We start from the raw sequence: 24,922 nt of genomic DNA, 5'->3' as shown, positions 1-24,922 counted from the left end.
CCCACTGCACCACCTAGCCGCCCTTTATTCATTTCCTTAGATCTTTTTGTACACATGATCTCAAGAAGGTACTGAACGAGATCAGTGGCAGTTTTTAATGTTTGGACATTATTTTAATATATATTAATGACATGAAATCGGCATGCGATTGCAACCTGTTCCTGTTTGCTGACGACTCGGCACTCATGGTCTCAGACAGGGATAAGTCTAAAGTGGAAAGTGTCCTGAGCAGTGAAATGAAAAAGATCTGCTCCTGGCTCAGTGACAATAAATTGTCTCTACATCTGGGAAAAACAGAGGCCATACTCTTTGGGTCAAACGCCAACCTAAAGAAATCCCAGGGTTTTAAAATTAGAGTAGGTGAAAACATTATTGAGGATAAAGAGGAGGTCACCTACCTGGGCTTTATTTTAAATAACAAACTTTCTAACGAAAAAATGGCACAAAAAGTTATTACTAAGGTCAATCAAAAAACTAAATTTTTATTTAGAATTTCCTCGTTCATAAATAAAAACGCTCTGAGGACCCTAGCTGGAGCCCTCATCCAATGTCACTTTGACTATGCTTGCACTTCATGGTACAGCAACATATCAAAACAAATGAAGACAAAGCTCCAGACCTCCCAAAACAAACTAGTGAGACTCCTGCACAACCTTCACTTTAGGACTCACCTAACGCCAGCCCACTTTAGCAGGCTGGGATGGCTTAGGGTTGAAGAAAGGGTACACCAGCTTAAAATGCTACTGGTTTTTAAAGTACTAAAAGAAACGGTCCCCAAGTACCTAGTAAATTATTTTAATAAAGTAGGAGATGTCCACAAACACGCCACAAGAGGAAGCCCCACGGACCTGGTCCCGCCGAGAGTCAGGACATGCATGGGGAAAGATGAATTTTTTTTTACTCGGCTACGGTAATGTGGAATGCCCTGCCAACATTTATAAAACTCCTGAACTCCCCTCTCGGATTTAAATCCACCCTAAAAACATGGCTCAGCAGCAACTCAAATTGGTCTTAAAATGTTTTTTTTATCTCTTTTATCATAACTTGGCTTTTATTTCTTTTATCATGAGTTGCTTTTAAGGGTTTGCGGATTTTCTTTTAACATTAGTTAACTGTATGAGTTGTCAGGTTAGGTGTTTTTATAATTTTTTTTTAGAATGTGTCCTGTCAGTGTACATGTCCATTTGTGTTTCTGTGCCTTTTTATGTTCCATGTATGGACCACAATGGAAACAAGCCTTGGCTTTATTGTGTTTTATCCATTTTTGACCAGCGTTATTGACACTGTTATTGTCTTGTCTTTTAAAATGTTTTTTTTGTCATACGATTTGTGTCAAAATAAAGTATTCAATTCAATTCAAAAGTATTCAATTCAATTCAAATTCAATTCAAATATTAGTATGGTGTTATTTACTGTCAAAGATGCAAAGAAAAATCATAATTCATATTCTCCTTTGTTTCATCACAATTTAAGCAAGCCTAGTAATAGACACAATATTTCTGACACTGGGAATATTCACTGAGGTGCATAGATGTCCCTAGATACCAAGAATATGCAAATGGCCCTTGTAGAAGTGGAGCAATATTCCATTTAATTAGGTATGTATTCTTAGGCGGATTTTCAGAAAATAGGCTCCGGGCTTAAGAGGTAAGACCAAGATTTGTCAGATCTTTTGTCCTAAGTCCGTTGATGAATGGGACCCATTAAGCTGATGGCAAAAGCTGCGTTATTTAGCCAAAGAAACCAATTCATAAGTAAATACCTTTATTTCAATACACAAAGCTTGTGGCACTACTTTCAATAATCACCATGTTCATATCTCTACAACTGACTCCTACAGTTATTGTAGTATTTGAAACAACAGACAAAAACAGGAGACTCTGCAATGGGGATCTTCGGGAAAAACACCATTTATTTTTTATAAGACAGGACAAGACATTTGTAAGAAAAGTAGACAATTTGTATCAAACAATCACAATAGCAGTCTAGTCGTATAGTGTGTTTAAGGTTTCTGTGGTGCTTTGTGATCCTCTGAGCATAAGATGTAGCATAACTTTATATAGTGGTTTCATTTGTATATAGTTCATATTGCTTTTACATTTTTCTCCCATCCCCCAATTTAGTCGTAATGCCAATTCCCTCCTGGTGGTTGCGCTGCCCTACTGTCGGTCTGGGGAGGGTGTAGACTACTACATGTCTCCTCTGTCGGTCTGGGGAGGATGTAGACTACCACATGTCTCCTCTGTTGGTCTGGGGAGGGCGTAGACTACCACAATGACATGTCTCCTTTGTCGGTCTGGGGAGGGTATAGACTACCACATGTCTCCTCTGTTGGTCTGGGGAGGGCGTAGACTACCACATGTCTCCTTTGTCGGTCTGGGGAGGGTATAGACTACCACATGTCTCCTCTGTTGGTCTGAGTCGCCAGCCGCTTCTTTTCACCTGACAGCTAGGAGTTTCACTGGGAGAGCGTAACACACGTGGAGGTTCATGCTATCTCCCCCAGATCCCCTCTCTGCTGAACAGGCGCCCTGACCGACCAGTAAGAGTCACTATTGCAACGACCAGAACTCATACCCCACCGGCTTCCCACCCGCCAACACTACCTAACTGTGTCCGTAGGGACGACTGACCAAGCCAGAGGTACCGCTGCTGGGAATTGAACCCGGGTCTCTGCGGTGGCAGGCGAGTGCTTAGACCTCTACACTACCCAGCCGCACCGCACTCCATCCTTGAGCCTAATATATATCTTCAATTCAGAACTTTCATCGTGTCAGTTTCATAGACATTACCTGTTCCCATCCCAAATGGGACTCAACATTCATAGATACGAAAATCTCATGTGCCTCAGTCAAGGCTACAACCATCATGTTAATACTGTGAAGCACTTACCTAAACAGACGTTACACACTGTACATCAAAACCCTTTTAAGGTGCCGTGTCCACAGAAAGCGTTTTTTTTCAAGGCGGAGCGCTTTGGATATCAAAAATATGAATGCAAAGATCGCTTCCAAAGTGCAGGGAGCGCTTATTGTTTTTTTTTTTATCCACTTTTCTCCCATTTTTCTATATTTTCTCCCATCCCAATTTCGTATCATCCAATTCAACCCTCCCCTGTCACGAACGCTGTTTCTTGCCTCCCACAAGCCGGCTGCAATGTGGACTAAGTCATACATAGCACAAGTCCCCTCCGGTACTTGAGGTAACAGCAGTCTCATCTTTTCACCTGCGCAGCTCGATCTCTCAGTGGCGAGGAGTAACGCGTGGGAGGCTCACGCTGCCCCCGACGCTTCCTGATTCTACTGCGCAGGCGCACCAACCGACCTGTAGGAGTCGCTGTCCACAACGCCCGATCCCCACCCATCAGTTTTCCACCCCCTAATACGGCCAATGTGTATTAGTACGGACGACCAGCTAAACTGAAAGCAAATGTGGAGCGCTGGGCTCGAACAGGCAAGCCCAGCGTCTCCAGATTTCGTGGCGAGCGCCTTGCCCACTACGCCACGTAGCCGCCCAGGGAGCGCTTATTGTTGTTAGGTTACGATCATCGTGTCATCTGCGTTATTAGTACAAATAGGTCGTATATTACTGGGTTGTCAGACACCGCAAGAATCAGCCTCTCCTCTGCCATGTTTGTTGATCTTTTTTAGTCCCGCCACTTCCTCGATTTTGATTGGTCGGTCGAAAAAAGTGACATTGATGAGCGGCGCTCCTCTCCAAATGTTGAAACATTTTCTACTCGAGGCGCTCCGCCAAAAAACGCTAGCTGTCGAGAGTGCTAAAACGTGAGGTGCGGTGCTGGGAAGAGGAGCGCTCCTAGCGCGTCTTTACCATCTAAATTAATGGCAGAAAGGCGCTGGCAGCTCAAAAAAATGCTTTCTGTGGACACAGCCCTAACCCACAGCCCCATTACTTCATAGATCATGATCCAGGCAGTTGACCCAGGAGCGGTCTGGGTCTTATGGCTAAACCCCAGTCAACTGCTCCTGGCTCCACTGCCTGGAATCTCTTAACACTGCATTTGCAAACAAAGAACACAAGTCAAACCTGAAATTAAAGCTACAATGTCTATTTTCTGTTCCACAATTTGCCCCAAAACACATCTTAACATTCACTGGGAGATAGTAACACGTGTGGAGGTTCACACCATCTTCCCCAGATCCCCTCCCTGCTGAACAGGCGCCCTGACTGACCAGTAGGAGTCACTGTTGCAACAACTAAGAATCCCACACATAGCTTTAAGTGTTATGTAACCATTTCAACGAGTGGAATAAAACACCATGGCATGACTCATACTGAACAGTCTTTCAAAGAGAATAACACACCATGGCATGACTCATACTGAACAGTCTTTCAAAGAGAATAAAACACCATGGCATGACTCATACTGAACAGTCTTTCAAAGAGAATAACACACCATGGCATGACTTATACTGAACAGTCTTTCAACAAGAATAAAACACCATGGCATGACTCATACTGAACAGTCTTTCAAAGAGAATAAAACACCATGGCATGACTCATACTGAACCGTCTTTCGATCAACGAGAATAATATATATTTTTTAAAAGACATGAAAACACTTTTACCAATAAAACATAGAAAGGTAGATTGTAGCATAAATATGAGGGAGAAATGGATCAAATCTAAAGTATTTACAGCCGTCATGGTGGAGGAGCATCAGGCCCATGTGGTCAGCCTGCACAGAGAAGATAAGTTATGATAAGAGACATGAGAATACATGAAGGCTAAAACTCTAACAAAGCCAGTTTGTGTTATTCACTTCACCGCCATCTTACATCAACACCTGGGGCAGGAAAAGCAGAACTGCGTGGGCTGCCATGTTATGACAGATTTCAATCATGTCAATTGCTGCTATCAAAATACTTTAAGTCGTTTTTATATTTTTTTGCCTTTTTTCTCCCATCCCCAATTTAGTCGTTATGCCAATTCCCTTCCTGGTCGTTGCACGCATTGCCAGTCTGGGGAGGGTGTAGAACTACCACATGCCTCCTCCGATACATGTGGAGTCGCCAGCCGCTTCTTTTCACCTGACAGCGAGGAGTTTCACTGGGGGAACGTAACATGTGCAGAGGTTCACGCCATCTCCCCCAGATCACCTCCCTGCTGAACAGGGGACGACCAGTTTGCAACGACCAGGAGACATACCCCACCGGCTTCCCACCCACGAACACTGCCTGAACACTGTGTTCATAGGGACGACCAAGCCAGAGGTACCGCTGACAGCTGGATTAGATCCCAGAGTCTCTGCGGTGGTAGGAGAGTGCTTAGTCCTCTACGCTACCCAGCCACCCCCTTTCACCTGTCATTTGAATCACTTTAACTCATTGAACGCCAAAAACGAGTATTCTCATTTTTCAAAGCCAACTGTTTTTTTTATTTTTTATTATTCTAAACAGTCCGCCGGACCTTCTTGTGTGAGCTCTGTGTGAATTGGAATTGAAATGACGATTGAATCCCGATAGATGGCAGTATCGCCTACCTTTTGAACTGGGCTAGTGGGAAGGGGGTTGCTCACTCACTGCTGGCTCACTCACTGCTGGCTACCACTAGCCTACGGACTGTCTATGCAATGGCGAGCGAACTATTGGAGATTATTATGAGGACAAAACGATCATACTTATGGATGATAAGGTGAGTTTTCACCACACTACATTGGGCTCAGCACTTCTGGTAAATCATAAAAATACTATAGTCAAACCGGCCGAGCATGTAACATCTGTTCACCGCTCCGCGGTAGTCGCCGACACTAGAGTTGAAAGCACTCCAGACTAGGGCCAACTAACATTCGGCAATGGCGATCGCCTAGACGAGCGAACTATTGGAGATTATTATGAAGAGGACAAACGGTGACGATCCATCCATAGCATAAGGTGGACGGGGTTTTGGTGGACCTGTTGACAAAGGTAACGTCTATTTTACTGAACCCCATCATAAAACATGCCGTTGTAATGATCCCAGAAAACGATTCCGCGAAGGGACCCCCCCCCCATGGTTTGAGAATCATTCTACTATGGTCATGTTACCTTTGACCTGGAAATAATATAGGTGGCAGGCGAGCAACCCGCATGAAATGCGCACAACACACGTCATATCTCGCGTTCCAGGAAACGGAACTGGATTATTTTGAAACGGGATGATTCTTAGCATGGGATAGTGCAGGAACGAAGGTATATAGAACTAAACGTTTTTTTCCCTGTTGGAGTATACATATTTCCTTTCAAATGAGCCATACTATTGTCTCCATAGCTATAATATAGAATATACGATGGGTCTGCAAACATCGTGAAAATGGTCACAAAACGCTGGCGCCAGGGAGTACAGATGGAAAAACAGCGTGGCAGTCAAAGAGTTAAAGGTCCTATAATCTATTCTGGTCTCTGAGGTCCCCAAAACATGTATTTGAAGGTTTATTTTCCTGAAAATATCACTCAGATTATACATTCTAGCAGCCTCTATACCTCTCTGTTTCAGCCCTGTTCTCGATTGATTGAATTGATTGATTGAAAATTGTATTAACAGATTGCAGAATGGGTACAATACAGTACAGCTCAATACACACAATTGTTAAGGGGATGCAGACCAGAGAAAGACTTTCGTCTTGTTTACATCAGGGTCCCCTATTTTCAATTAATCATAAGTATATGACATACATGACATGCAGATAGACAGTACTGCTACATCTAGACATTTATGACATACCAGATCTACAAATACAGTACTGTTTGTGATACAAAAAGAGTCTAAGAAAGAGAGTATATACATTTGAGGGGGAAGAAACTGTACATTGGAGGAGGTTGGGTAGGTGGGGTGGAGGGCGGGGGGGGGGGGGTTGGGTAGGTGGGGTGGAAACTGTACGTTGGAGGTGGTTGGGTTTGGACATTTACAGGGGCCAGTTTCGCATTGCAGTCTCCCGTAGGTGCTCTTTTAGAGAGGTTTTGAAGGTGGGTAGTGATTCACATTCCTTTACAGCTGTGGGTAGGGCGTTCCACATTGTTGTGGAATAGTTGCGAAACGTGTTTAGTCCCTTGTTTGAGCCGAATCTGGGTTTAACATGATTAAAGCCATCCTAGGTTGTCGACGGGCTGTTTCTGTGTCTGTAGCTTTAAATGAGCTGCTGCTCCCCACTCTCCTGCACTCCGGAACGAAAGGTTATGTAGATAACCTAGTTATATTAGTATTGGCTGAGCGTCCCGCTCTGAGCCTTACGAGATACTCTGTGATACATATTGTATCTCCCACGAATAAAAAACACATGCACCCCACCTGTATGGGGCCCCGCCCCTAATGGTGGCCACCACCCATATAACCATGACTCTGGTCATGAAACACCCTTCCTCGCCAAAAACCCGTCCCAGGAAAAGATCCCTCAAGAGGGAACTCAGGGCGCGCAGAGCGGGACGCTCAGCCAATACTAATATAACTAGGTTATCTACATAACCTTTCGTTATATTTCGTATTTGCATCGCGTCCCGCTCTGAGCCTTACGAGATAATGGGGAAGAGCGGGCGCGAGACCCGACAGATGTACCCCCTGAGGACCCGTAAGCCCACATCAAGGGGTGCGGGGAGCCCTGTCACCCCATCCTTCCTAATGAAGGGGGGGCGCAGTCAACTCCACCTGAATGCGAACAAGAGAGAGCTAGAACCCCTTGAACACACCGTACAGGCGGAACCACGTGTGACCCAACACACTGTGGCCCAAACCTACACACTCCTGCTACCCGACCAAAGAACGGGAAGCAAGAAAGGCCACAGACCCCAGAACCGCCTGGGAGACAGAACCCCCGGTCATGTCCATGAGGTAAAACCTTACAAAGGGGCCCGGTGAGGACCATGAAGCCGCAGCACAGATGTCCTCCATGGAGATGCCCCACCCAGGAGAGCGGCAGAAGCAGCCACCCCACGAGTGGAGTGCGCCCTGACGCCCCCAGGGGGATCCCGCCCAGCCAACGTGTAGCAGAGGGCAATACCCTCGCACAACCAATGGGACAGGCGCTGCTTTGACAGTGCCTTACCAGCACGAGCCCCACCGTAACAGACAAAAAGCTGGTCGGTAACCCTGAAGTCCTGAGTACGGCTGAGGTAAATCCCCAAAGCACGGACTGGACATGACAGGTGAAGGCCCGCATCTAACTCACTAGTGTGAGGAGGAGGACGAAAAGCCTGAACCACAATATCCCGGGAGCGGAAGGAACTCCGGATATTTTTAGGCACGAAAGCAGGATTAGGTCGCAGAGTGGCACCGCAATCGGTCCGAAAAGACAGGCACTCTGGACGTACCGAGAGAGCACAGAGCTCACCCACGCGTTTAGCGGAAGTGACAGCCAGTAGGAACGCGGTCTTGAAAGACAGCCGTCCCAACGTCGCCTGCTCGAGCGGCTCAAACGGGGCCAAGGACAACCGACCGAGGACCAATTGAAGATCCCAAGTCGGAGCCAAGGAGCGTCGCACCGGCTTAACGCGTCGAGCGCCAAGCAGGAAACGCTTCACAAGAGGGTGGCTGAACAAAACAGTCCCCTCAAAACCCTCATGACAGGAGGATATAGCTGCCGCATATACCCTCACCGTCGAAGCCGACAGCCTACCAAGAAGAGACTGGAGATAACCCAGAACAGCATCCAGGGGACAGGAGACTGGGTCCCAGCCCCCCCCCTTACACCATTCTTGGAACGCACGCCACCTGCCCGCGTAAACCGCGACAGTGGAGGGAGCATGCGCACACCGGATGGTATCAACCACCGCGGGATCCATCCTCTCCAGACTCACCCTCTCACCAGCCACACCACCAGGCGTTGACCCAACACCGGAGGCTGGACAATCACTCCGTCGTGCTGCGAGAGGGCCGTCGCTAACCACGGAATGACCCAAGGAGGAGCGACCAGAAGCTGGATTAAGACCGGGAACCACACCGACGTGCCCCGGTCCGGCGCGACCAGGATCACCGTCCTGCGCTCCCTCCGTATCCGCTCCAACAGCTGACTCAACAGCTGTACAGGAGGGAAGGCGTACAGAAGCCCGGGCGGCCATGGAAAGGTCGAGAAGGCATCCACCCCCAAGGGGGGACGATCCGCTCGCCTGAGCGAGAACCACAAGGGGCACTTGTGAGAACGTCGGCACGCAAACAGATCTACTGAGGCCACCCCGAACCGATCCCAGATCTGTCTGACTATGTCGGGGCGGAGTTCCCACTCGTCGTGACGAGGACCGCCCCGAGACATTACATCCGCCGCCACTTTCTCCGTACCAGGAACGTGGAGCGCCCGCAGACTGCGCAGCCTGTGGGATGCCCATAGCAACAGCTCGCGCGCCACCCCGAGCAGGCGGGCGGAACGAGTCCCACCCTGCCTGTTGATATACGCCGCCGCCGTCACATTGTCCGTCCTGACCAAAACGTTTCTGCCTACCACCAGGTGGCCGAGCCGTTTGAGGACCAGGAGAACCGCCTTCAATTCCAACACATTGATATGCAGGACAGCCGGGTCGGCATGACCCGTCCAGCTGCCCCCCACAACATGGAACCGCAACGCCCCTCCCCAACCTGTGAGAGAGGCGTCGGTGAAAACCGTGACGTGGGAGCCCCTGCTGCCCATGAGGACCCCCGCGGAGAGGATACCCAGCCTCCCCCAGTGGGCGAGATCCCCCCATATCGACAAAGGAACCGTCAACCGTCTCCCTTTGCCCCACACCGGATCTATTCTCAAAGAGAGAAACCACCTCTGTATCCGCCTCATAAAAAGGAGGCCAAGAGGAACCACCGTGTGGGCCGCCGACATAAGGCCTAGCAGGCGCATCACCTGCCGCGCCGTAACCGTCCCATCCGGACGGAAACCCCTGAGCGCGTGACGGAGAACCCTCCGACGCTGCTCCGAGAGGGTCGCAAGCATGGGCATCGACCTCAATGTCAAGCCCAAGTACTCCACCTGTTGACTGGGAAGAGGGGTACTCTTCTTCCAATTCACAGCAAAACCCAGGTTGGTGAGGAATTCCACCACCAGCCGAGTATGAGACATGGCAACCTCCTCCGAACGGCTGAGAAGCAGAATGTCGTCGAGATAAAACAGGACCTGTATCCCCCGACGACGTAAAGGCCCCAGAGCAGCCGCCACGCACTTGGTGAATGTGCGGGGAGCCAGAGAATAACCGAACGGCATTCTGTGGTACTCGTACGCTACGCCCTGAAAAAGGAACCGTAGGAATTTCCTGTGAGGAGGGTAAATGGGTATGTGAAAATACGCATCCTTCAGGTCTATGGAGGTGAACCAGTCCCCCCTCCTGACAGCAAGCAGAAGGAGTCGGACGGTCAACATCCTGAACGGTCTCGCTACAATCAACCGATTGAACACGGACAGATTCAGTATAGGTCTGACCCCCCCAGTTTTCTTGGGCACCAGAAAATAACGGGAGTAGACGCATGACATTGCGTCCTCTCTCGGGACCACAACGACGGCCTGCTTCGCCAACAGAGATTGAATCTCGTCGGCCAGGGCTGTCACTGCGTCTGACCCTGACAACAGGGTCGGCACCAAACCCAAGAACGGAGGATGGGGCCGCGCAAATTGCAAAACCAGCCCCTCCTCTAACGTTCTCCTCATCCACTGATTCAAGCGACATTCCCGTCGCCATATGTGAACATAATCCCACAGCGCCCCCGCCGTCAACTGACGCTGGGCCGCAAGGAACAGCAGATAATTGGCCCGGTCCCCCCCGTCGTGCAAAGCAACCAAGGGAGGACCCCGACAGAAAGGGCCGGTTTGATACAGGAGGAGCGGTCATCAAGCTTGTGGACACACACTCACCCCCTGAACACCCCTCTAGCACACGCTGAGGAGACGTTCCGCAGCCAGACACGCAAGGCCTGAGGACCCCATGGGCTCCTACACGCCGAAGCCCTGCAGTGATATTGCTACCACCCAAATCACGCCAGCCTCTCCTTTGCAGACCACTGCCGGTTTGACGGGAGTGGGAGGCAACAGCGCGACACCCCGCCTGGCAAGGGCGAAGCTGGGGTAACCCCTGCTGAGCATTCAACAGAAGAGGCACCGAGTCCCCCTGCTGACCACTGGAACTAGTGACAGCTGTAACACCAGGTTCCACCCACCCACAACCTGCGGTGTAGGAACCACGCGACGATGGAACATTCTCACGGACAGACCCAGGCTCAGCCATCAACTGGGTGTCAGCCCCTGTCTCCATGAGAAGCGAAGAATGGGGCCGCATACGCTTCAAAGAAGGTTCGCGGCCCGCAGCCAAAGGAAAACACTCAGAGCCCCGCTTCTGAGGGTAACAGAAAGCGGACTGAACGGGGAGCGGGCTGCTCGCGGCAAAATGACGACGGGGTGGTTTACCAACCCCGAAATCACCCAAAATGGCCGATCCCTCGGCCGCCAAGACTGTCGGCCTCGCGATACCCTGTCGATTCTCCACCCAGGGCACCACTGGCGGGGGAAACATGGCCGCCTGTCGAGGATCTCGCCACAGTCGTTGACGAGATCGTGCTCCCACCCCTGGCTGCACAGCGTGAGGCGGTGTAGGACCCGAATCAAAAACCGCCTGCGCCTCCACAGAACGCCCAAAAAGACTATCTGTGGAAAAAGGAGTCGTGAGGAGAGAAAACCTATCCTCTTCCCCAAGAGGAGACTGCTCCAACCAAAGATGCCTAACAACCAAGGTCGATAGCATCCGAATCCTCCCCGCAGTTATAGCTTGCGACTGAGTCAAGATCTCTATAACACCACAAACATGAATCACGTTCATAGTGTCGGTCGGACCCAAAGACCTACAACCCGACGCCATCTTGGATAGGAAAGTAGCCAGCTGAGCCACAACACTGGCCGCCGCTAAATGCCATCCTGCAGCAGTATACCACTCATTCGTCCATACTGCCACCCTCCAAGCCGACATGCTATCAAGCAACGGCCGGGCGGAACGTCGTTCATCCCCGCCTGGACACAAACAAGAAGCTACCTGGCTACTTAGCCAAGGCACCCCCGGGCTGCACCCCGTCGTCAGCCCCTTCACCCGCAAAAAAGGTAAATAGAGCTCAGCGAACCCCCCCCCACCCACCACCGACTGACCTTCATCAATGAAGCTGGCAAGAGGAGGGAAAAGCGGAAACCCGCGGCGGGGATTATTAGACATTCCAGCGTCAACATCAGCGTCAGCAGAAAAAGCAGTAGTAGCATTAGCATTAGCAACAGCATTAGCATTAGCGTCAACAGCATGTTCCAGGATCGCCAAGACATCGCCCACTACAGTGGAACGATCGCCAAGCCGCCCCGGCCCTGGTGCCGAAACATACTCCACAGCACGACCAACACCGACATTGACGCCTACCGACACAGACCTCACCTTTGTACAAGCCGACCCGTTAGCCAAACCTTGTACGCTGCCCCTCGGTCCGTCGTCGTCAGCCGAGGAACCACCAGCACAGGTCTCATGCGTCGCCGAAACAAGTTCCGGAGAATCCAGGGAAAAACAACTCTCCGGTAAACCCTCAACATTATTAATCTTCCTAAATCTTTTCATTCCGCTAGACTCGTATAGTGCACGCATCCAATACGCTGGGACGAAAACAGAGGAAGGGTGTTTCATGACCAGAGTCATGGTTATATGGGTGGTGGCCACCATTAGGGGCGGGGCCCCATACAGGTGGGGTGCATGTGTTTTTTATTCGTGGGAGATACAATATGTATCACAGAGTATCTCGTAAGGCTCAGAGCGGGACGCGATGCAAATACGAAATATAACTGCAGTGTGCCTGGCTCACAACATTCTGATCAAACTGTCAAACTAGACGTTGCAGATCAAACATGAATTAAGATTCAGCAATTCCATGTCTTATTTTACTTCTAAAATGTTGTCAGAAACATATTTCAGTAAACCGTTTAGGTAGAAGAAGGTTTACGAGCAAGCCACCATTTTGTACACCTGCGTTTTTTTTTTCACGTCAATGACCACCCATATGCAATGAGCATTTATTTTTTTGAAGGTTTTTATAAACCTGTACCAGTTCTACCACTGACCTTGGAAGGTTTTTATAAACCTGTACCAGTTCTACTACTGACCTTGGAATTTTTAATTTTTTTTTTTATCTTCCTGATCCAATGCTTCTGTCTTCAAAGATGGTAATCTCAATCTAGAGAACAGCTGGCTAAGGAAACAAGTAATATCTCAGTAGCAGTACATGTTACATTTCATAATTCATATGATATACAGTATATAGGGCTGCCCTAGCCATTTAGTGGAATAATCAGTCGGTTGGATCTTAGATCTCCAGTTTACTAGTATTATTATATTAGTACAGTACTAGTCATAATTCATACGATACAGTATATAGGGCTGCTCCCTCTTAGTCGTTTAGTGGAATAATCAGTCGGTTGGATCTTAGTTGTTTTTTATGACTTTTTCCAGGATGAATGAGTTATTTCCTGAAAAGGTTATCAGCATATTTCTGACAATAAATCTCCTTCCTTCTGCATTGTTGCATGTGGTGACCACAATTTTACACATGTGTTTATTAAATCAACTTAACTGAGTAGTCAACAGAGTCCAGTGAAATATTATTTGTAGTTTTGTCTCTGTACTGCAGCACATTGGATTTGAAATGGGACAATGACTGTGAGGTTAAAGGTCAGACATTCAGCTTTAATGTGAGGGTGTTTTGAAGTAAGTGGATAAATGAACATTAAACTTAAACAAAGGCCTCATATTTAATATTTCTTTGCAAACCCTAACGATGTGCTGGAGTACAGAGACAAAACAAACCCTAACAATGTGCTGCAGTACAAACCAAAACAACCCCTAACAATGTGCTGCAGTACAAACCAAAACAAACCCTAACAATGTGCTGCAGTACAAACCAAAACAAACACTAACAATGTGCTGCAGTACAAACCAAAACATACACTAACAATGTGCTGCAGTACAAACCAAAACAAACACTAACAATGTGCTGCAGTACAAACCAAAACAAACACTAACAATGTGCTGCAGTACAAACCAAAACAAACCCTAACAATGTGCTGCAGTACAAACCAAAACAAACACTAACAATGTGCTGCAGTACAAACCAAAACATACACTAACAATGTGCTGCAGTACAAACCAAAACAAACACTAACAATGTGCTGCAGTACAAACCAAAACAAACACTAACAATGTGCTGCAGTACAAACCAAAACAAACACTAACAATGTGCTGCAGTACAAACCAAAACAAACACTAACAATGTGCTGCAGTACAAACCAAAACAAACCCTAACAATGTGCTGCAGTACAAACCAAAACAAACACTAACAATGTGCTGCAGTACAAACCAAAACATACACTAACAATGTGCTGCAGTACAAACCAAAACAAACACTAACAATGTGCTGCAGTACAAACCAAAACAAACACTAACAATGTGCTGCAGTACAAACCAAAACAAACACTAACAATGTGCTGCAGTACAAACCAAAACAAACACTAACAATGTGCTGCAGTACAAACCAAAACATACACTAACAATGTGCTGCAGTACAAACCAAAACAAACACCAACAATGTGCTGCAGTACAAACCAAAACAAACACTAACAATGTGCTGCAGTACAAACCAAAACAAACACTAACAATGTGCTGCAGTACAAACCAAAACAAACACTAACAATGTGCTGCAGTACAAACCAAAACATACACTAACAATGTGCTGCAGTACAAACCAAAACATACACTAACAATGTGTTGCAGTACAAACCAAAACATACACTAACAATGTGTTGCAGTACAGAGACAAAACAAACCCTAACAATGTGCTGCAGTACAGAGACAAAACAACAACACATGTTTCACTGGACTCTGACTTACAGACAGGGGAGGAAATTAGGCCACTTTACTCGCCAAATGCGAGTATTTTTTACGTTTGGCGAGTAATTCATGAAGAGCACTCCCCAGTCTGGCGAGCGCTCTACTAGTAATTACAAAACAAAACAAAAAAATCATTCTGCAATCTGCTGATTCGCTCACTGGCACAAGCCGAACTCTGACTCCCCCCTTTATTCCTCCCATTTGCGCCTCATAATAATCCAACCATAACCAAATAAACATCATCGTTGTACAGATGCGCTCTAAGCTCCTCCAATGAACACTCATTTTCTAGAAGATGCCGCCCATCTAGGGGAAGTGGACAGATCACTGCGCGCGGACCTACAGACTCCTGCCACCGGCTTGACAATGTAGACAAACTTAGACAAAAACACATCAGTGGATGAAAATAATTGCATGTAGAGTCGTCGCTTTCGGATATCAGTGCGGTCTGACATGGGGGCGAACAACAGCATGCGACGCGTCTCCTTCGAGTCGGATGAGAATGACAAGTCAACCAGCATTAGCCGGCTAGCTACCTAGCATGTAACAAGCTACCATAACGCGCGTTCATCATAGTGGACTATACTGAGCGGCTTTGCTTAAAGGATAACTCCACTATTTTGGGAAATTCGCTTATTTAACATCTTCCCTGGAGTTAGACAAGAAGATGCATACCTTTTTTGTCTCTGTGCGTGCATTTTAGCTTTGGGAATAGATGCTCCGTTAGCATAGCTTAGCTTCATCACTGGAAGTGAGGCAGGACAGTAGCCTTACAGTGCCTTACAGTGTATTGCAAGGTCTGACATTGACCAAACTTGATATGCATGACCTTGGTGGGCTCTAGGTCAACTCCTGAAAAGGGGGTCAATGTCAGACTTTGCAATCAAAAGTTAGGGGGCTAATAACCCTTGCCATAATTTCAGTGCGCCCCTAACTTTTGATTGCAAGGTCTGACATTGACCCCCTTTTCAGGAGTTGACCTAGAGCCCACCAAGGTCATGCATATCAAGTTTGGTCAATGTCAGACCTTGCAATACACTGTAAGGCACTGTAAGGCTACTGTCCTGCCTCACTTCCAGTGATGAAGCTAAGCTATGCTAACGGAGCATCTATTCCCAAAGCTAAAATGCACGCACAGAGACAAAAAAGGTATGCATCTTCTTGTCTAACTCCAGGGAAGATGTTAAATAAGCTAATTTCCCAAAATAGTGGAGTTATCCTTTAAATGCAGCCGAGTGACATTTTATTATTACCGGGTTTCCCCCCATATCACCACTCGCCCATATGCCCTTCACAACGGTGATGTTGTCATACTTGGCATTCAGAATACACCTGCTGAACCCCTAGCGTTGTCGATTCGGTTCCAATGTATTGTCATCTTACAGCACAAGTACAGTACAACCAGAATACATTTGGCATACAACCAGAGTGCAAATGTAACAAGTCAAGTTGTTTTATTTAGCTATTACATTACAGTGAAATGCTTGGTTCTTTCACTGCCCAACTCAGTCCAACCTAGACCAGCCCAACCCAGTCCAACCTAGTCCAGCCCAGCATCTTTCACTGCCTAGTTCAGCCCAACCCAGTCCAGAATAGTTCCCTCTTTCATGTTAATATGTGATATCCTAATATTTTGAAGAGTAGAGACAGTGTGATTAATACATGTTGTATGCTAATATTGTGAAGAGTAGAGACTGTTATTAATGTTTTATGCTAATAAATATTTTAAAGAGTAGAGACACGGTGTGATTTTTACTATGATTGAAAATCAATTTAGACGAAGACATACAAAGAAGTAATTATCACAATTAGCGATTTTTTTTGGCTGGTAAAAAATCAGTTTGTCTGGTAAAAAAAATCAGATACTCGCCAGTTGGCTGGTAAGCCAAAAAGTTAGTTTCCTCCCCTGCTTACAGACTACACTGTATATTATACATACATATTAGGGCTGGGACTTTATCGCGTTCATTTCGTTTAATTAACTACAGAAAAAATGTTACGTAAAAAAAGATTACGTATTTTATCGCACGTTGCGGCACTTTGCTTTCGTCTGCGTTTTCGCCGATCAACCAATACATTGTTGGAAAGTTGAATTTGCCGCCTTTCGATCGTCAGTGACAATTCGTCACCACACTCAACCTATTGCGTGCTTCGGGTCTCGAGTTAGGTGACGAAACATCCGGCAAGCGTCATTTGACAAGCCGTTCGGACGAGGAAGTCCTTTGTTTTGACTCGAGAGGCGAAATAAAGGCAGTGGACGGCCATTTTGGATAATCACGCTGAATTATTGCGGTTTAAACCTTTGTGAAATACACAACTTTTACTTCAGTGTGTTCAAACCTCTGTTACTCTATTTCATTAGCACTCAAAGTGATTTTTCTTTATTGTGTAAGAAACTTCGGAATCTTACCTTTCAAAAGAGAAAAGGTCCTTTGCGCTATATATATATTATTCCTCAAATTGCTGCACTTTGTTAAAAATTGCATTGATCTGACTGTTGGTCTGTGCTAATAAACAAGATGTTGCTGCTTAAACGTATGTATAATGTATATTCATTGATTCACTCGTATACCAAAATCAAAAAAAAAAAAAAAAAAAAAAAGCTTTTCACATCAAATATTGATATGCGTTTAAAATGCTATACATTTTGATTAATGAACTATAAAGTCTCAAATTAATTCGATTAAATGTTTTAATCGAGTCCCACCACTAACACCGTAATTTTCAGATTATAAGGCGCTCCTGAATATAAGCCGCAGCAGCCAAATTGAATGATGTGTACATATATAAGCCGCACTGGACTATAAACCGCAGGTGTTTTAATGTTTAATTACCATATGTAAGGGTTCGTGCACAGAGGGGATTGTCGGGTTCTTCCCGCTGGCGTATCCAACGTCTCACCAACGTTAACGTTAGTAGCAAGCTGAGAGCATCAGAAGTGGCTAGCAGCACCATTAGCCAGCTAGTAAGTTAGCAATAGCCAGCATGCTAGCCAGCTAAAAGCCATGGTAAAGTGCTTATTTGCCTTAGTTGCATGAGAGAAAACGTTTAAACGGGAAAGAGATGGCTGTTTGAGGAAGCTCCCATGGGGCAATGCGCCAGCAGTGTGTGTGTGCGTGTGTCAACAAGGAGAGAAGCTGTAGGAGAGAAAACTGCGAGAACGCCAGCTGGTATCACCAAATCCATAGATTAGCCGCACCGTTATATAAGCTGCAGGGTCGAAAAATGGGGGGAAAAGGCGCAGCTTATAGTCCGAAAATTACGGTACATATATATATATATATATATATATATATATATATATATATATATATATATATATATATATATATATATATATATATATATATAATATATAAAGTATTCAACCCATTTGACTTTAAATAAATGTGTGCATGTATTTATTTAAACCTTGGATCAAAGTTCCATATTATATCAAAATGTAATATTACCGGTATAATATATATTATGTGAATTCAAACAAAATAAAAATGTAACCGACAAAGTAGCACATCACCAGAAGAAAAAAACATTTCCAGAGGTAACACAGTGAAGGATACGACCCGGAGTCCTCTCTCTATGGGGTCAGTCAGCAGCAGTCCCCGAGGAGCGTACGTCTTCTCATTCTGGTCGGCAATATAGAGAGCGATCTTCTTCAGCACCTACACACAGGACAACACAAAGACAATATACTGAGAGATATTCTACACACAAGACAACACAGACAATATACTGAGAGATCTTCTACACACAAGACAACACACAGACAATATACTGAGATATTCTACACACAGGACAACACAGACAATATACTGAGAGATATTCTACACACAAGACAACACAGACAATATACTGAGAGATCTTCTACACACAAGACAACACACAGACAATATACTGAGATATTCTACACACAGGACAACACAGACAATATACTGAGAGATATTCTACACACAAGACAACACAGACAATATACTGAGAGATCTTCTACACACAAGACAACACATAGACAATATACTGAGAGATATTCTACACACAAGACAACACACAAACAATATACTGAGAGATCTTCTACACACAAGACAACACATAGACAATATACTGAGAGATATTCTACACACAAGACAACACACAAACAATATACTGAGAGATCTTCTACACACAAGACAACACATAGACAATATACTGAGAGATCTTCTACACACAAGACAACACACAGACAATATACTGAGAGATATTCTACACACAAGACAACAGACAATATACTGAGAGATCTTCTACACACAGGACAACACATAGACAATATACTGAGAGATCTTCTACACACAGGACAACACATAGACAATATACTGAGAGATCTTCTACACACAGGACAACACATAGACAATATACTGAGATATTCTACACACAGGACAACACACAGACAATATACTGAGAGATATTCTACACACAAGACAACACACAAACAATATACTGAGAGATCTTCTACACACAAGACAACACATAGACAATATACTGAGAGATCTTCTACACACAGGACAACACAGACAATATACTGAGAGATATTCTACACACAAGACAACACAGACAATATACTGAGAGATCTTCTACACACAAGACAACACACAAACAATATACTGAGAGATCTTCTACACACAAGACAACACATAGACAATATACTGAGAGATATTCTACACACAGGACTAGGGCTGACCTTCGATTTTTTTTTTTGGAATTCGAAGCTTCGGGCCGAGATTCGATTTTAATTCGAAGCTTCGAGATAAAAAGAAAATTATAATAATTTTTTTTTATGTTGTGTGACTTGTACAGCACTTTGTTCAACTTTGTCAGTGCTGTAAAGTTTAAACCTTTTTAAATCTTAGACAAACAAAACACTTTGCTTTCATGAAATATTGTAAGCCGTCATTTGAGGCTTTATAAAAGCAGCACAATGAACACAAATCTGTCAGTGCCGAGTCCGACCTCATCTTTAAATAACAAACAGCATTGCTTGTTGTAGTTAACAAAGAGAGGCAGAGTTGATTTTGCTAAAAAAAAAAAAAAAAAATCATATATATATATTTTTTTAATAATCAAATTTTATTTTCATATTCGAATCCCATGCCCATCGAACGAGGCAAGACCCCCCGCATTTCATTGTATACTTGTATGCCGTGACAAATAAAACTCTTGACTTGACTTGATCCAGCCTGATGTTATCATTGGGAATGGGTCTGAGCTTGCAAAAGGGCAAATACCGCCGCCTACGCCTTCCAGACGGTATTGCACTCTATTAGAAATAGTGTAATTTCTTTTCAGGGCCGATCTGAGGGCGAGCGCCGCGCTACGAGGGCCATGTCATGTATGCATGAGGAAGGATAATAATGATAATCTAGCGTTGATTTCTGGAAGATTCGATAATCAGGCGAAAAATTACTGTGTTTAGTGTATTCCAATAAAGGGCTATTATCGCGTCTTTTCCTGGGATTACTAAGAATCACCAAAACTATACTCATATTCAAAACGGTATAAAACGAAAATGTACGGATGAAAAATCTGTTTTGTGCATGTTGACTGGAAGCAACTCACTGACAATCGACGGGTGTATTAGACCCATAGCTATAATATAAGATATATTTTTAAGCGCTCGCAGTCTCCCCATTGATTAAAGCGATGGCGTACTAGTGCCCTCTGGCGCATTAAGCGATGGCGCAGAATGAGTTAACAACCAATGGCTGCTAAGTCAGATTTATATAAAACATATGCAACTGCCTTATGATCTGAACTGAGAACTAGTTCTACGTTGCAGAGACCATAGGTCAGTGACGGAGGAAGCAGCTCTCTATAGATCCTTTGAGGCCCTGCATCAACACTGGTACCTTCTCATAGTGCGTCTCCATACAAAGGAAGATGGTGTAGGCTGTCACACAGGCCAGGCAGCCCTCCAGGTAAGACTTGCCCCCCAGTTTCTCTGCCTCTGCGTACAGGTTATTCAGAGTCTGAATGGTCTCCTCAAACTGCTGCTTGTCGACCTGAAACCACACAACAACAACAACAACAACAACAACAACAACAACAACAACAACAACAACAACAACAACAACGTAAGCAATCGACCTGTGCAGTCAAGTGGCAGTCAACGGTCATAAGTCTCCATGGAAACGTACCCTGGACTCCAGCTCGGAGGGGAACTTGGCCTGGAACTTGCAGATGGTCCCTGAGGTGTAGTCTCTCTGGACAAACACCTTAGAGGAGACAGCGGGCTGCTGGAGGTCCTGCAAGCTATGGGTCTGGAAGAGGGTGTATGTCAGAGTAGCTATACATGGGAGGCTCTCTCTCTCTCTCAGAGTAGCTATACATGGGAGGCTCTCTCTCTCTCTCTCTCTCTCTCTCTGAGTAGCTATACATGGGAGGCTCTCTCTCTCTCTGAGTAGCTATACATGGGAGGCTCTCTCTCTCTCTCTCTCTCTCTCTCAGAGTAGCTATACATGGGAGGCTCTCTCTCTCTCTCTCTCTCAGAGTAGCTATACATGGGAGGCTCTCTCTCTCTCTCTCTCAGAGTAGCTATACATGGGAGGCTCTCTCTCTCTCTCTCAGAGTAGCTATACATGGGAGGCTCTCTCTCTCTCTCAGAGTAGCTATACATGGGAGGCTCTCTCTCTCTCTCTGAGTAGCTATACATGGGAGGCTCTCTCTCTCTCTCTCTCTCTCTGAGTAGCTATACATGGGAGGCTCTCTCTCTCTCTCAGAGTAGCTATACATGGGATGCTCTCTCTCTCTCTCTCTCAGAGTAGCTATACATGGGAGGCTCTCTCTCTCTCTCTCTCAGAGTAGCTATACATGGGAGGCTCTCTCTCTCTCTCTCTCTCTCAGAGTAGCTATACATGGGAGGCTCTCTCTCTCTCTCTCAGAGTAGCTATACATGGGAGGCTCTCTCTCTCTCTCTCTGAGTAGCTATACATGGGAGGCTCTCTCTCTCTCTCTCAGAGTAGCTATACATGGGAGGCTCTCTCTCTCTCTCTCTCAGAGTAGCTATACATGGGAGGCTCTCTCTCTCTCTCTCAGAGTAGCTATACATGGGAGGCTCTCTCTCTCTCTCTCTCTCAGAGTAGCTATACATGGGAGGCTCTCTCTCTCTCTCTCTCTCTCTCAGAGTAGCTATACATGGGAGGCTCTCTCTCTCTCTCTCTCTCTCTCAGAGTAGCTATACATGGGAGGCTCTCTCTCTCTCTCTCTCTCAGAGTAGCTATACATGGGAGGCTCTCTCTCTCTCTCTCTCTCTCTCAGAGTAGCTATACATGGGAGGCTCTCTCTCTCTCTCTCTCTCTCTCTCTCAGAGTAGCTATACGTGGGAGGCTCTCTCTCTCTCTCTCTCAGAGTAGCTATACATGGGAGGCTCTCTCTCTCTCTCTCAGAGTAGCTATACATGGGAGGCTCTCTCTCTCTCTCTCTCTCTCAGAGTAGCTATACATGGGAGGCTCTCTCTCTCTCTCTCTCTCTCTCTCAGAGTAGCTATACATGGGAGGCTCTCTCTCTCTCTCAGAGTAGCTATACATGGGAGGCTCTCTCTCTCTCTCTCTCTGAGTAGCTATACATGGGAGGCTCTCTCTCTCTCTCTCTCAGAGTAGCTATACATGGGAGGCTCTCTCTCTCTCTCTCTGAGTAGCTATACATGGGAGGCTCTCTCTCTCTCTCTCTCTCAGAGTAGCTATACATGGGAGGCTCTCTCTCTCTCTCTCAGAGTAGCTATACATGGGAGGCTCTCTCTCTCTCAGAGTAGCTATACATGGGAGGCTCTCTCTCTCTCTCTCTCAGAGTAGCTATACATGGGAGGCTCTCTCTCTCTCTCTCAGAGTAGCTATACATGGGAGGCTCTCTCTCTCTCTCTCAGAGTAGCTATACATGGGAGGCTGTCTCTCTCTCTCAGAGTAGCTATACATGGGAGGCTCTCTCTCTCTCTCTCAGAGTAGCTATACATGGGAGGCTCTCTCTCTCTCTCTCAGAGTAGCTATACATGGGAGGCTCTCTCTCTCTCTCAGAGTAGCTATACATGGGAGGCTCTCTCTCTCTCTCTCTCTCTGAGTAGCTATACATGGGAGGCTCTCTCTCTCTCTCTCAGAGTAGCTATACATGGGAGGCTCTCTCTCTCTCTCTCTCTCTCAGAGTAGCTATACATGGGAGGCTCTCTCTCTCTCTCTCAGAGTAGCTATACATGGGAGGCTCTCTCTCTCTCTCAGAGTAGCTATACATGGGAGGCTCTCTCTCTCTCAGAGTAGCTATACATGGGAGGCTCTCTCTCTCTCTCTCTCTCTCTCTCAGAGTAGCTATACATGGGAGGCCCTCTCTCTCTCTCTCTCAGAGTAGCTATACATGGGAGGCTCTCTCTCTCTCTCTCAGAGTAGCTATACATGGGAGGCTCTCTCTCTCTCTTTTATCTCCACACTAGTTGACTAAACCATATCCATCTCTCCTCAGATGAATCCCTGAGATAGAACCTCATCAAATAAGCATCCATGGCATGTAACAGGTTGAGAACCACTAATGTAGGAACATTAGCTAACGGCCAAATAGTAGCCTTATGATACTAGTCATTTTAGAGACAAGCGAGTCTTTGGAAGAAGCAGAAACCATTTAGCAAACACTGTCAATATTAGCTGTAACATCACTACATACTAATTAGGTTCAATATTAAAGGAATATTTTAAAGTTTAACTTCAAAAGTCAGCAGTCATACCTCTATCTAAACTAAAGTAATCTACAAATAAGCTAGTGACCACTGCTGTCACACCACCATTCCTCCCAGGTGTCAGGCTCCGCATTCACTTTTCATTCATCAAGTCTAAATAAATATCATACTTAAGTATAAACAAACGGTACAGTAATATTAATTATGTGTAATATATTATCAAAGGTTCTTGTTTATTTAGCTAATGTTGCCATTTTCAAATGATGCAACAATCCATGCAAGACAAATAACAGCACACATTGACTGGATCTACTTCTAAAGGCTATATTTTTCAAACGTAATACACCTGTAAACACATACATTTGACTAAGAAATATGCTTTATTGAATTCTACACAGCAGTTTATAATTCAGAAGTATGACATTTAGACTTAAGTCTTCGAAATGAAAGTAAGTGAATGAGGAGCCTGAAACCTGGGAGTAATGGGTGTTGACAGCAGTGGTCACTAGTCTACTATACTAAGTTAGTTGATTACATTATAGGTCAGACTGATGAAACATGACAAGTTCTAAAGTGTAATAAGCCTTTAATGTTTAGTGCAAACTCGACAGATAACTTAACACTAACAGTTGGTTCGCTAATGCCTGTAAAGATGACACTGGCGACGTGAATGTCTAATATTATAGTACGTTAGCCCTTTACTGCAACGATCATTGGTTCCCCTCATTTTCCTGTTGCGATACACTATCGCCACCTTTAAACCATGAAAGATGCTGACCAACACGTTAGCTAACGCCTAACGTTACTTGTCTTTAACCATTAGCTGCTTACTGGCAACGAATATCACAACGAAAGCATCCATTGACAAAACATAACAAATCTAACAGTTATGCACATTAGGTCATATTAACCATGTCGATACAAGATAAAAACCCAAACCTCCGCCATAGTGGACGTTTCTCCCTAGTTCCTGCAGCAGCCGTTTTGCTCACAATTTCCTACTAACGTCACGTCCGGGTGATGACGTGCATGCCTTCACTCAAAAAGGAAACTGGTAAATGCCAATGGCTGCATTTATTTAAAGCTTTTATCCAAAGCGCTTTACAATTGGTTCCTCACATTTTACCCAGTCATTTCACACACACCCATGGCAGAGGCAACCATGCAAGGTGCCAACCTGCACATCAGGATAAATTAGGAGTTAAGCGCCTTGCTCAACAACACCCCCATGGCAGAGGCAACCATGCAAGGTGCCAACCTGCACATCAGGATAAATTAGGATTTAAGCACCTTGCTCAACAACACTTCGACATGCTGACTGGGAATCGAACAGGAACCTCCAGATTACCAGACAACTGCGCTACCTCCTGAG

At 45.6% G+C, this 24,922-nt stretch overlaps 1 protein-coding gene across 1 annotated transcript; it reads right to left on the bottom strand.

Moving 5' to 3' along the window:
* Nucleotides 1-1,903: 1,903 nt before the first annotated feature.
* LOC311230115 (golgin subfamily A member 7-like) lies at nucleotides 1,904-24,557 on the bottom strand. Its single transcript, XM_084316283.1, has 6 exons — nucleotides 24,490-24,557; nucleotides 21,032-21,154; nucleotides 20,744-20,896; nucleotides 18,428-18,529; nucleotides 13,088-13,158; nucleotides 1,904-4,699 (listed from the first exon to the last, which is right to left on the bottom strand). The coding sequence occupies exons 1-5, from the start codon at nucleotides 24,496-24,498 to the stop codon at nucleotides 13,111-13,113; spliced, it is 435 nt and encodes a 144-aa protein (XP_084172409.1). The 5' UTR covers nucleotides 24,499-24,557; the 3' UTR covers nucleotides 1,904-4,699; nucleotides 13,088-13,110.
* Nucleotides 24,558-24,922: the final 365 nt, after the last annotated feature.

Source organism: Notolepis coatsorum (genome assembly GCF_963971535.1).
Source record: "Notolepis coatsorum genome assembly, chromosome: 6".
Classification (NCBI taxonomy): Eukaryota; Metazoa; Chordata; class Actinopteri; order Aulopiformes; family Paralepididae; genus Notolepis; species Notolepis coatsorum.
Note: the sequence above shows the minus strand (reverse complement) of the source record. Positions and strands in the feature narration are given on the sequence as shown.